A 13011-nucleotide genomic window follows, 5' to 3' on the forward strand; every position below is an offset into this window, starting at 1 on the left:
AGCCTGTTTCCCCATATGGTCAGTATTACAGTACTTCGCTTTGAGGATGGATTGCAATGATGCAAGTACTTAATAAATGTTTTTTGTTGTTGTTGTTTTGAAGGAAGGAACTAATAAATGTTTCTTAAATCTGAGTTTCTGTGATAATTCCTTGACCAGATTTGCGCCCAGATTTGCACAAATTCTAGTTCTTTTTTTTAAGAATTGGGTAAGACAATTTCCCCTCCGTGAGCCTCATCTGTAAAATTGTGTTGGATTAACTCAGTCACCACAGCAGCTAAAGGCAGTTAAGAGCACGAACTTTGGAATTAGGAGTCCTGGCTCCTGACTGTGTGTTCTTGGACACTTTATACACCTTAGTTTTTATATCTGTAAAATGGTGATAATACCCACCCCCACTGGGTTGCTATTAGGATTAAATAAGATAATACGAAGTACATGATTTTAAAGGGGAAAGCCGAAACAAACAAAAACACTTGTACACAGCACTTTTTCAAAAACGTTTCCTGCTGTTAATCATCATCATCATCTCTCCACCCTTTCAGCTGTGGTGGTCTGGGAGTTTATGATTTCTGATCTCAGGCACTCGCTTCCTTGTGCCAGTGTTCAAAAGCCCCTTTCTCTGCACAACACAGACCGCCTTTTTTTTTTTAGTAATTTATTTTCCGTTTGACTTTCTAACGTACCACACTTTCAGGGAAGGGCAAGCTCTGCTCACTGCAACCCCTGCCTCCCTGGCTTAAGCCATCCTCCCACCGCAGCCACCAGTGTAGCTGGGACTACAAGCGCGAGCAACCATGCCCAGCTAGTTTTTGTATTTTTTTGGTAGAGATGGGGTTTCGCCATGTTGCCCAGGCTGATCTTGAACTCCTGAGCTCAAGCGATCCAACCATCTCTGCCTCCCAAAGTGGATGGCATTCTTTATATGCAAATTGGAAGCTAAAGAGAGCTACCACTACTGAGTGCCTTCCAAGTACTAGATGGCAACATTATGAAATTTACAGATGAGAAAACTGAAGCTCAGAGTACTACAGTGGCTTGCATAAGATTATAAAGCAGAAGTGGATTCAAACCCAGAACAGTCTGCCTCAAGAGGCCATGCTCAGGTCAGGTGCAGTGACTCACGCCTGTAATACCAGCACTTTGGGAGGCCGAGGTGGACAGATCACAAGGTCAGGAGTTCAAGACCAGCCTGGCCAATACAGTGAAACCCTGTCTCTACTAAAAATACAAAAATTAGGTGGGCATGGTGGTGGGCACCTGTAATCCCAACTACTCTGAAGGCTGAGGCAGGAGAATCACTTGAACCCAGGAGGTGGAGGTTGCAGTAAGCCAAGATCGCGCCACTGCACACCAGCCTAGGCGAAAGAACGACTCTGTCTCAAAAAAAAAAAAAAAAAAAAGGAGTCCATGCTCTTCCTAGAAACTTTCACTCTGGTAAACCAGGCAGGCATAGATAAGCCAAGGATGCAGATGGTAAGGAGTCTAGGCGGAAAGTGTGACTGGAAAGTGGAGGTGGAAAGACCTCTTGTTGCTGAGCTGCTCCCAGAAAGTTTTCTGACATTTTAGGTCTACGAAGATGAGAAAGTCTAAGATCACGCTGGGGCCAAGTGTTTTTTGGGGTTGGAGCTATAGTCAGGGAGATTAGCAATTTCATACTGTCACCTTGCTCATGAATGTAAGCAAGCGTGGGAGGCAGGAGCTCTGGCCTCATGAGCCCTGCTGTGGTCTGCCCACTGTTTCCTGCCTCAGCAAGAACCAGATCATGAGTGGCATTTACCCAGGGACCAGGATTTACCCCATCCCTTCCTCCCACCCAGGGCCTGGCTCATGATTCCAGAGCAGGAGGACACTCAGCAAACATCTAGTTCCTGGGAGGGAAATGGGGGCCCTCTAACCTGGCAGGTCAGTCATTTGATTTTTTTTTTTTTTTTTTTTTTTTTTTAGGTGGAGTCTCACTCTGTCTCCAGGCTGGAGTGAAGTGGCGCAATCTCGGCTGGCTGCAACATCCGCCTCCCAGGTTGAAGCAATTCTCCAGCCTCAGCCTTCCAAGTAGCTGGTACTACAGGCTCGTGCCACCACGCCCAGCTAATTTTTTTGTATTTTGAGTAGAGACGGGGTTTCACTATGTTGGCCAGGATAGTCTCGATCTCTTGACCTTGTGATCTGCCAGCCTTGGCCTCCCAAAGTGCTGAAATTACAGGTGTGAGCCACTGCGCCCAGCCCCAAGTTGTTTGATTTTTTAAAAGATAACATTTATTGGGGAAGTAAGAGCTTTATTGTAAAAATATACACTTTCACTGGAGAAACATGGAAAATAATTGCCATCATTTGTTGAGGATACATTGTACTATGGGCCAGCATAACTTAACAACTCCATAAGGCTGGGCTCTGTCACTTAATAGCTAGCTGTTCCTGCTCAAGATACGTCACTTACCAGAGAGTCTCAGTGTCCATACCTGTAAAGTAAAGATACTAATAGAATCTACCTCCTAGGATTATTGTACAAATTGAATTTCCCGCAATGTGGCACCGGCCCCAGCATTAGTGGGGACAACAGCTGAAAAAAAAAAAAAAAATATATATATATATATAATTTGTTAAAATACCTATAATGTTGTTACATTATTGCTTCTGAAAAGGCATTTTTCTTTTCTTTCTTTGCTCATTTATTTATTTTTAGAGACAGGCTCTCTCTATATTGCCCAGGCTAGATTTGAACTCCTGAGCTCAAGGGATCCTCCTGCCTTGGCCTCTTGGCCTCCCAAGTAGCTGAGACTATACCCTCTTGCCACCATGCCCAACTCAAAAAAAGAAGAGTTTTTGGTTTGGCACAGTGGCTGAAGCCTATAATCCCAACACTTTGTGAGGCCCAGGTGGGTGGATCACCTGAAGTCAGGAGCTTGAGACCAGCCTGGCCTACATGGTAAAACCCTGTCTCTCCTAAAAAACACAAAAATTAGGCCAAGTGCGGTGTCTCATGCCTGTAATCCCAGCACTTTGGGAAGCTGAGGCAGGTGGATCACCAGAGGTCAGGAGTTCAAGACCAGCCTAGCCAACATGGCGAAACCCCATCTCTACTAAACATATAAAAATCAGCCAGGTGTGGTGGTACGCACCTATAATCCCAGCTACTTGGGAGGCTAAGACAAGAGAATTGCTTGAACCCGGGAGTCGGAGGTCGCGCCACTGCACTCCAGCCTGGGAGACAAAAGCGACACTCCATCTCAAAAAAAAATTACAAAAATTAGCAGGGCATGGTGGCAGGCACCTGTAACCCAGGCTACTTGGGAGGCTAAGGCAGGAGAATTGCTTGAACCCAGGAGGTGGAGGTTTCAGTGAGCCAAGATTGCACCACTGCATTCCAGCTTGGGCAACAGAGCCAGACTGTCTCAAAAAAAAAAAAAGAGTCTAAGAACATCTGATTGTTTTTTTTTTTTTTTTAACCTATATTTATCTTCCCACATCTTAGAAGGTCTGGAAATCTCTGAGGTCTCCAGGCTGATAGAAGACTTGAGTGTTGTGAAGGCTTTGGAGACCCATCCAACCACTTCCAAGCTGGAAGGATTCCCTCCGAACTCCTGAGATGGTGTCGCCCAGCCTCTTCTTGATCGCATATAGTGGTGGCTATTCACTGCCTGATTATGGTGCCTGGGAGGAGGGTGGTCCTGAGCAAGGCTCTTTCTGGACCTGTTTCCCACCTGCAGGGTGAGGAAGTCGACCCCAGCTCTGGGGCTAGGTGGCTCTGAAAGTCTATTCTTGAGAGTAGACAGAGTCTACTTTGCTTTTAGGTCATTTTCTGAAAGATTCTTATCAGTTATGAGCCCTCTGGGGTTAAAGAGTTTATTGAGTTCTACCAGCTCAGGAAATAAAAGGTAAATAATAAAGGAGAAAGAGTTCCTCCAAATCTCTTTAGCAGAATAAAAATCTAGCTCTTTCTCCCACCTTCCCCCTTCTCCACCCACATCACCACCACCTTAGATGAAAACTCATCATCTATAGCTTAGCCTGGTATTTGGAGCCGTCCTATTCTGGGTCCTGCCTTTCTCATGTTCCAGAAACCGTGACGTTCTTCCCTACGTTCTGGCCTCTCCTTCCAATGAGAGCATCCTCTCTTGCCTCTTCCATTTGGGAAAATTCCCATTCGATCCTTCAACCAGTTCAAATGTCCCCACCCCCGTGAAATCATCTCTGATTCATCCCCACTCCCTCACAAGCAGAATCACACTCTACCCTCCACTCTCTGAAAGCCCAGCTGCCATTATAGCATTCTTTTGTTGTTGCTGTTGTTGTTGTTTGAGACAGAGTCTCATTCTGTTGCCCAGGCTGGAGTGCAGTGGCGGGATTTTGGCTCACTGCAATCTCTGCCAACAGGTTCAAGCAATTCCTGTGCCCCAGCCTCCCGAGTAGCTGGGATTATAAGTGTGCACCACTACACTTGGCTAATTTTTGTATTTTTAGTAGAGATGCGGTTTCACCATGTTGGCCAGGCTGGTCTCGAACCCCTGACCTCAGGTGATCCGCCCACCTCTGCCACCCAAAGTGCTGGGATTACAGGCTTGAGCCACCACACCTGGCCCATTATAGCATTACTTACTCAGCTTTGTGATTTTAATATATGGGTCTCCCTGCTGGACTATAAATTCCTCAGAGGAAAGGACCCTCACTCATTCATCTTGCCTGACATACAGTAGATGTCAATAAATTAATCAAAAGAGTCAATTAGGCTGGACGCAGTGGCTGTAATCTGAGCACTTGGGGAGGCTGACGGGGGGTGGGAGTGCGAATCACAAGATCGGGAGTTCAAGACCAGCCTAACCAACATGGTGAAACCCTGTCTCTGGCCAGGTGCGGTGGCTCACGCCTGTAATCCCAGCACTTTGGGAGACTAAGGTGGGTGGATCACGGGGTCCGAAGTTTGAGACCAACCTGGCCAACATGGTGAAACCCCATCTCTACTAAAAATACAAAAATTAGCTGGGTGCAGCGGCGGGCACTTATAATCCCAGCTACTCGGGAGGCTGAGGCAGGAGAATCACTTGAACCTGGCAGATGGAGGCTGTAGTGAGCTGAGACCACGGCACTGCACCCTAGCCTGGGCAACAGAGCAAGACTCCATCTCAAAAACAAACAGACAAACAAAGACATGCTGTCTCTACTAAAAATATAAAAATTAGCCGGGCGTGGTGGTGGGCCCCTGTAATCTCAGCAACTCGGGAGGCTGGGGCAGGAGAATTGCTTGAACCCGGGAGGCAGAGGTTGCAGTGAGCCAAGATCATGCCATTGCACTCCAGACTGGGTGACAGTAGTGAAATTCTGTCTTTAAAAAAAAAATTCAGTGAAAGTTGCCACAAAAGATTTAAGAAAAATTAAAATAATAAAAGAAAAAAAAGAGTGAATGAGCAAAAGTCTGAATGGATAGGTAGGTGAATGGAGAGGTGGATGAACGGGTAGATGAAGGTTCGCCTTCGATGCCCTGTGATGCTACTGAATCCCAGCCTTGTCTCAGTGGGGATGAAAAATTCAGGGCAGATCACACTGTGATGTGTGAAAACTCTCTTCCCCTTCCTCTCTCCCTGCTGTATTCCATTCTATCATTGATCAAGTACATACGGAGAACCTGCCCTATGTGAGACTGTGCTAGACCCCAGGGACAGTCATCCAAAGACACTGTGGAACGGGAGTGGGATGGTGATCTGAGGTGCTTTGCATGCATGGGCTCTTGTTCTGCAGGTCTCAGCACACGCATTTCTTCTGAGTGGTCTTTCCCGACCACTGACCTGGAATATATCCTCCCCACACTTCACTTCTTCTTCTCCTCCTCACATTACCCGCTTGATTTCCTCATGCCATTTGTGAAAATCTAAATTACCATTGTTTTTATTAGTCTTCCCCACTCGAATATCAGCTCCATAATAGCAGGGAGTGTGTCTTTATGTTCACTGCTGTATTCCCAGTTCCTAGTTCAGTACCTGGCACACAGCAGGCACTTAATAAACACATTCTGCTCTCATAATATTTTCTTATGATCTTCACTAATTTTCTCTTCAGTTGTGCCTAATTGGTTGTTAAACCTATCCACTGAGTTCCTAATTTTTATTACTGTATTTTTCAGTTCTAGAATTTCCATTTGGTTCTTCAGTTCTTCTCTATAATGTCTAGTTCTCTCTCTCTCTCTCTCTCTCTCTCTTTTTTTTTTTTTTTTTTTCTGAGACGGAGTTTCGCTCTTGTTGCCCAGGCTGGAGTGCAATGGCTCAATCTCAGCTCACCGCAACCACCATCTCCCGGGTTCAAGTTATTCTCCTGCCTCAGCCTCCCGAGTAGCTGGGATTACAGGCAAGGGCCACCATGCCTGGCTAATTTTGTATTTTTAGTAGAGACAGGGTTTTACCATGTTGCCCGCACTGGTCTTAAACTCCTGACCTCAGGTAATCCACCTGCCTTAGCCTCCCAAAGTGCTGGGATTACAGGCATGAGACACCGTGTCTGGCCTAACTTCTAGTTCTTAATCTTGTCCAGTGTCAATCTTATCCTGCTGCTCAGAAGGCAGAAGAGGAAAATGTCTTTTAGTATAGTAAGCATAGTTATCTGAAAATTGGATTATTCCATTGTCTGGATCTTTTGTATAACTTTCTACTATCTGTTTCTTCTTTTTGGTCACGTTGTCTTCAATTTCTTTCAGGGTTGGGCTGTTGTTTCCTGTTTATTCTCACTCCCCATGGTCCAACCCAAAACCTAGTGGGGGCGGAGTCTTTCAGGGCTCCCCTTTCTTAGGGGATCTAGAACTATAGTTTTTCTCCCATCCAGTTGTAGGCATATGAATATGAGAAAGCTCGGCTGTTTCTCGGCTGTCCCCTCTGGAAGTGGCAAATACTTTTAGGAAAAGAGCAGCTCCAAATAAAGGGCTTGCTTCTCTAAGCCCCTCATTTCTTTTCTGTATTGATAACCGTTCGGTACTGACTCTAATGTTGCCCCGTAATAAATATGTACTGGATGAATAAATACAGGACCGCTAGCTCCAAGGCAGGAATAGATATAGACGCATTAAATGCATCATTCTTCCGGCAGTCCCTGACACCTACTCTGTGCCATATTCTGCGCTGTGCTGAGTAAGACAAGTGACAAAACCTAGTCCCAACCCACAAGGGACAGACCACATTCTTGGTAGACACAATATTTAGAACAGAGGTCAACAGAAAGGGCCCTTCTAACATTTAGGAACAACTCCTCTCTTTGAGTTTCCTAGGGCAAGTGAAAAGTTTTCCTGGGGAAGGGGCTTCTGAGCTAAATCTTGAAGAATAAAGAAGAGTTTGCAGTTTGGGCAACATAGCAAGACTCCATCCCCCACAACCCCAAAAATTAGCTGGGCGTGGTGGCATGCACCTGTAGTCCCAGCTACTCAGGAGGATGAGGCGCGAGGATTGCTTGTGCCCAGGAGTTCAAGGTTACAGTGAGCTATGACTGCACCACTGTACTCCAGCCTGGGTGACAAGGGCAAGAACCCGTCTCAAGGAAAAAAAGAAAAAGAGTTTTCCAGGTAAAATAACTGGAGAAGGGCTTTCCTTCCAGAGGAAATACATGGATTATAAAAGACACTCCTCAGAGCGTCAGGAGGTGAAAATGAAGCTTCTGAGGTTTGCAAGAAAATGTTTACAAATATGAGTCTGGCATTTAGTATCCTCACATGCATCTCCAGCAGGGAAAACTATAACAGACTGTCTGGCTATCTCGTTGTAAGAGGGTAGAAGATTGTACAGTGTGATGGAGCTAATTTTCAGCAGACTAATCTCAGACTTCAACATGGGTATCCTGTCTCCTGGACCAGTGCCCTCTGGCACCGGCCACCTCCCCGGCTCATATGAACCCCAGAATCACCCACCCCCACCAATCCTAGAATCAACAGCACATCAAAGGCAGCTGAGAACTTGAGTCAAGGGTGAGGAGAGACCTCTGGGTGAAGGAGCAGGGATGGGGGCAGGGAAAGGTGGGTGGCTGTGGGCTCCTCCTTATTCTCTCCCTCCCTGCCCGTCCTCCCCACCCCCTACTTCCTGGCTTTCTTTTGTCAGTTTTGACTCTCAGTTCTTCTCTATTTTTTTTTTTTTTTTTTGAGGTGGAGTTTCGTTCTTGTTGCCCAGGCTGGAGTGCAATGGTGCGATCTCAGCTCACTGCAACCTCTTTCTCCTGAGTTCAGGCAATTCTCCTGCTTCGACAGCCCAAGTAGCTGGGATTACAGGTGTCTGACACCATGTCCAGCTAATTTTTGCATTTTTAGTAGAGACGGGGTTTCACCATGTTGGACAGACTGGTCGTGAACTCTTGACTTCAGGTGATCCACCCGCCTTGGCCACCCAAAGTGCTGGGATTACATTCGTGAGCCACCGCCTGGCCCTCTTAATTTTTGTTTTGTTTTGTTTTTGTTTGAAACAAGGTCTTGCTCTGTCTCCCAGGCTGGAGTACAGTGGCACAATCATGGCTTATTGCAGCCTGGACCTCCCAGGCACAAGCAATCCTCCTGTCTCAGCCCCCCAAGTAGCTGAGGCTATAGGTTTGTGCTACTATGCCCAGCTAATTTTTCTTTCTTCTTTTTTTTTTCAGAGATGGGGCCTCCCTATGTTGTCCCAGTGGTCTCAAACTCCTGTGCTCAAGTGATCTGCCTGCCTCAGCCTCCCAAAGTGCTGGGATTGCAGGCATAGCCCCCATGCCGGGTCTGTTTTTTTCTTTGGACCTGGCCTTAGCCAGGTCTTCCCCAGGCTTGCAACACATGGCCCAAAACAATAGAAGAGAAGTGAGGGGAGTTTTCCCTTTACTACGTAGCATGTCAATGAAGCCTAACATAGACTAAGGAAGCGAGAGTTCGAAGACAGAGTGGGCCTCAGTCGGGCTGCAGGTACCAATTCCTGGGGCCTGGGGGGAGTTGGTATAGAGGAGGGGATGGGAATGGAGGGAACCAAGACTTAATGGGTGAATTCTAGGGCAGTCCCAGAGGTTTCATACAAGACTGTGGCTTCAGACAGACCTGGATTCAAGGTCAAATGAGACTAGCTTCACCATTTACCACCTTAGCAAGTCACTTAACACTAAGCCTCGGTGTTTTCACTGGTCAAATGGGGATAAACGGAGGGCATCATGGAGGGAATCAAGTGAGAGGAGGCATAAGGCATAGAGCATTGTCCAGGCAGCTCTGGGCTCCTCTCACCCCTCACCCTTTACTGGGCCCTCACAGCCACTCCCTCACCCCAGTCCCCTTCCCCTGCAGTTTAGTCACCTGCTTGGTCCCCTCCCTAGCTCCACTCCCATTCATCCTCAGTTGATAAAAGCAAGCCATCTGCTTGCAACTTTCTCTACCCAAATCACAAAACACTAGATCTTGGCTGGTCGAGGTGGCTCATGCCTGTAATTCCAGCACTTTGGGAGGCCGAGGTGTGTGGATCACTTGAGGTCAGGCATTTGAGACTAGCCTGACCAACATGGCGAAACCCTGTCTCTACTAAAAATACAAAAATTAGGCGGGCAAGGTGGCTCGCATCTATAATCCCCGCTACTCAGGAGGCTGAGACAGGAGAATCACTTGGGAGGCGGAGGTTGCAGTGAGCCGAGATCACACCACTGCACTTCAGCCTGGGCGACAGAGCAAGACTCCATCTCAAAAAAGAAAAGAAAAGACAAAAAAAAGAAACCCCATCTCTACTAAAAATATATATATATCCTGGTTTCCAGCAATTATCGTGCCTCAGCCTCCCAAGTAGCTGGGACTACAGGTGCATGCCACCATGCCTGGCTAATTTATTTTTTTTGTGTGTATATATATATATAATATATACACAAAAATTATATATTATATACACATGTATACCAAAAAAAATTAGCCAGGCATGGTGGCATGCACCTGTAGTCCCACCTACTTGGGAGGCTGAGGCAGGATAATTGCTTGAACCCAGAAGTGGAGGTTGTAACAAGCTGAGATCGTGCCACTGCACTCCAGCCTGGGACAGAGTGAAACTCTATGTCAAAAAAAATAAATAAATAAAATAAAAGCACACCAACAAAACGCTAAGTCTTAAGAAACTTCAGAAATAATCTATTTCAGTCTTCCCAATTCTTGAAATGAGGAACTGAGGACTAGAGAAAGCCCAGCTAAAATGTGGGCTTCCTGATTCCTAACCCCCAGCACTTTCACAGAACTCTACCATCCCTTCTACAGTCTAAATATTCCCCAAGTCTTCATTCAGAACCTGCAGCCATCTACAACCTTTCCTTGAATCCCGGCTCTAACCCAGCCTTTCTCCTTCAGCTTCTATCCCCTGCCCCAATCTTCTCTAAACAACAAACTCATTTATGGAATTTTGCTATGTGCTGGCTTTTAAAAAATGGGTTGTTATTACATGTAATCCAGCAGTTCTTTTGTTAATGGGTCAGAGAGGTAGAGTTTCTGGCCCCGGGTCTCAGAGTTGGTCAGTGATTAAACCAGAATTCAGCCTGCAGGATGCATGACCCCAAGCCTCGGGCCCTACTTACTCCCACCGATGCCTCTGGGTTGACGTCTCTCCTATCTCATAGGATCTGGCCTGCTCCCTCAGCCAGGGCCTTAGAACCTAGGGCCTGGCATCATCCACCCCTAGATCTGCAGAAAGGAAGCCATACCCCTCCTCCACCTCGTAGGACCTCCTTCCTCTCCCTACTCAACCCCGCCTCCCCTGCCTCCTGGTTCAAAAGCAGCCAAGCCAAAAGAAGCTTCCAGAGAGCCCTGAGATCACCTCAAAAGCTGCTACAAGGACAGCCACCAAGATCCTTCCAAAATGAAGCGCTTCCTCTTCTTACTCCTCACCATCAGCCTCCTGGTTATGGTACAGGTAAGAGCAACCCCTGGCAAACTCCCCAAAGTTGCTTGGCATGGAGGGGGAGCATACAGGATGTGAGCTGGCAGAGCCCCAGCCTTCTCTCCTGGGAGCACAGCCGATGGACTCCAACAGGAAAATCAGGGATGCAGGGGGCCTGACCACCCAGCCTTTCAGCTCTTCCGGCTGGGGCTGGACTGCTTGAGGGCTGCCCTGATAGAAACCTGTATCCACAGCTGAGGAGCACTTACAGGGTGCCAGGGGCATTGGGGCACCCAATAATAGGGAACTAGGAGACTTGGGAAGACAACCCTTGTTGGAAGTGAGGAAGGCATCAGCCCACAGGGAGTCTGGGGAGATGGTCCTTTGGGGAGAGGCCAGGAGATGTCCAAGGGAAGGCTGATTTGGTTCTGGAGGTGACAGGGGACACTCCAACCCCCACTCCCATGCCAGAGAGAAGCCTGGATGTTCGGGAATGCAAAGAAGAAAGAACTCTCCCACTTCAGAAACAGCTGGAGTCTCAAAAGCAACTGCTGTTCCAGGAGGCAGCTTTGGTAGAATCCCAGGTGCCCAGAGGGGAGTCAGTACAGGAGACAGGAGCCATCAAGTTCTTGATCAAGAACAGCTTGATCACCATCAAGACCAGCTTAATCTCCATCAAAAACAGCTCTAGCTGAAGCTCCATCAAGCATTAAGGACAGCTTGATTACCATCTGGGCATTTTCCTACCCCACATCCAGCCACCCACACTTTGCCAAGTGCTTTCTCACTTGGCCCCAGCTCATGTGACCTTCACAACTGGGATGAACTTCTCCCTGCTGAGAAGAGGAAAGAGGCTCAGGGGAGCTAAGCCCTTTGTCAGGCTAGGAAGGTCAAGGGCTAGGGCCCCCCGTCTCCCTCTATGCCAGAGGGGCTGGTGGCTGGGGAGAGGTGAAAAGAAAGATTCTGTGGCTGGGCATGATGGCTCATGTCTGTAATCCCAGCACTTTGGGAGGCTGAGGTGGCCGGATCACCTGAGGTCAGGAGTTCGAGACCAGCCTGGCCAACATGATGAAACCCCATCTTTACTAAAAATACAAAAATTGGCTGGGCATAATGATGGGTGCCTGTAATCACAGCTACTCAGGAGGCTGAGGCAGAATTGCTTGAACCGGGGGTGGAGGTTGCAGTGAGCCAAGATCACACCACTTCACTCCAGCCTGGGCAAAAGAGTGAAACTCCATCTCAAAAAAAAAAAAAAAAGCCGGGTGTGGTGGCTTACACATGTAATTCCAGCACTTTGGGAGGCTGAGGTAGGTGGATCACAAGGTCAGGAATTCGAGACCAGCCAGACCAACATGGTGAAACCCCGTCTCTACTAAAAATACAAAAATTAGCTGGGCATAGTGGTGCGTGCTTGTAGTCCCAGCTACTCAGGAGTCTGAGGCAGAAGGATCTCTCGAACCAGGGAGGCGGAGGATGCAGTTAGCTGAGATCTCACCACTGCAATCCAGCCTAGGTGATAGCAAGACTCCACCTCAAAAAAAAAAAAAAAAAAAAAAAAAAGTCCCCTGAGCTTATCCCACTTCTCCTCCTGCAGATACAAACTGGAGTGTTGGGAAACAACAGCACCAGCCAAAGCAGCACTGCCTCGTCATCAGCCAGCAACATACGTGGAGGCGGTTTCCTTTTCTTCGTGGCCAGCACCCTCATCCACCTCTTCTGTTTCAGTTGAGGTGACATGTCTCCGCCTTAGCCCTGTGCCCCCTGAAACAGCTGCCATCAGCAAGTGCGAGAGAATCCCCTTTCATCCTTGGGAGGGATTGATGCCAGACATCACCAGGTTGTGGAAAGTGGCAGGCAGTGCCATGGGGGCAATGGCCAAAATGAGGGGGTACTAATGTAGGGGCCAAGTACCACCCAGCTGGAGATCAATAAAGTTACCCTTACTTGCAGTGGGGTCCTACATGTGGTTACTGGATATCCCTATGCCCCAAGAGCCAGCTGTGGGGCAGTACCAGAGAGCTTCTCATGCCCCCATCAGAAGGGAAGTTGGCACCAGGGAGCAGCCCCCAGCTTCCCTACCTAAATTCCAATGCTGAGGGCCCCTCCCCTTAGAGGCATATCACAGGGACAAGGCCCACAATCTGGCATCCTCACCAGCCCCTGCAGTTGCATTTGTTTCACCCATCCCTGG

At 47.8% G+C, this 13011-nt stretch overlaps 1 protein-coding gene across 1 annotated transcript; it reads left to right on the forward strand.

Annotated features, from left to right (window-relative positions):
- The first annotated feature begins 10680 nt into the window (after window positions 1-10680).
- CD52 (CD52 molecule) lies at window positions 10681-12769 on the forward strand. Its single transcript, XM_032300954.1, has 2 exons — window positions 10681-10850; window positions 12415-12769. The coding sequence occupies exons 1-2, from the start codon at window positions 10797-10799 to the stop codon at window positions 12547-12549; spliced, it is 189 nt and encodes a 62-aa protein (XP_032156845.1). The 5' UTR covers window positions 10681-10796; the 3' UTR covers window positions 12550-12769.
- Window positions 12770-13011: the final 242 nt, after the last annotated feature.

The sequence above is a fragment of the Sapajus apella genome, unplaced genomic scaffold (genome assembly GCF_009761245.1).
Source record: "Sapajus apella isolate SASKATOON/1434 unplaced genomic scaffold, GSC_monkey_1.0 scaffold43, whole genome shotgun sequence".
Lineage (NCBI taxonomy): Eukaryota > Metazoa > Chordata > Mammalia > Primates > Cebidae > Sapajus > Sapajus apella.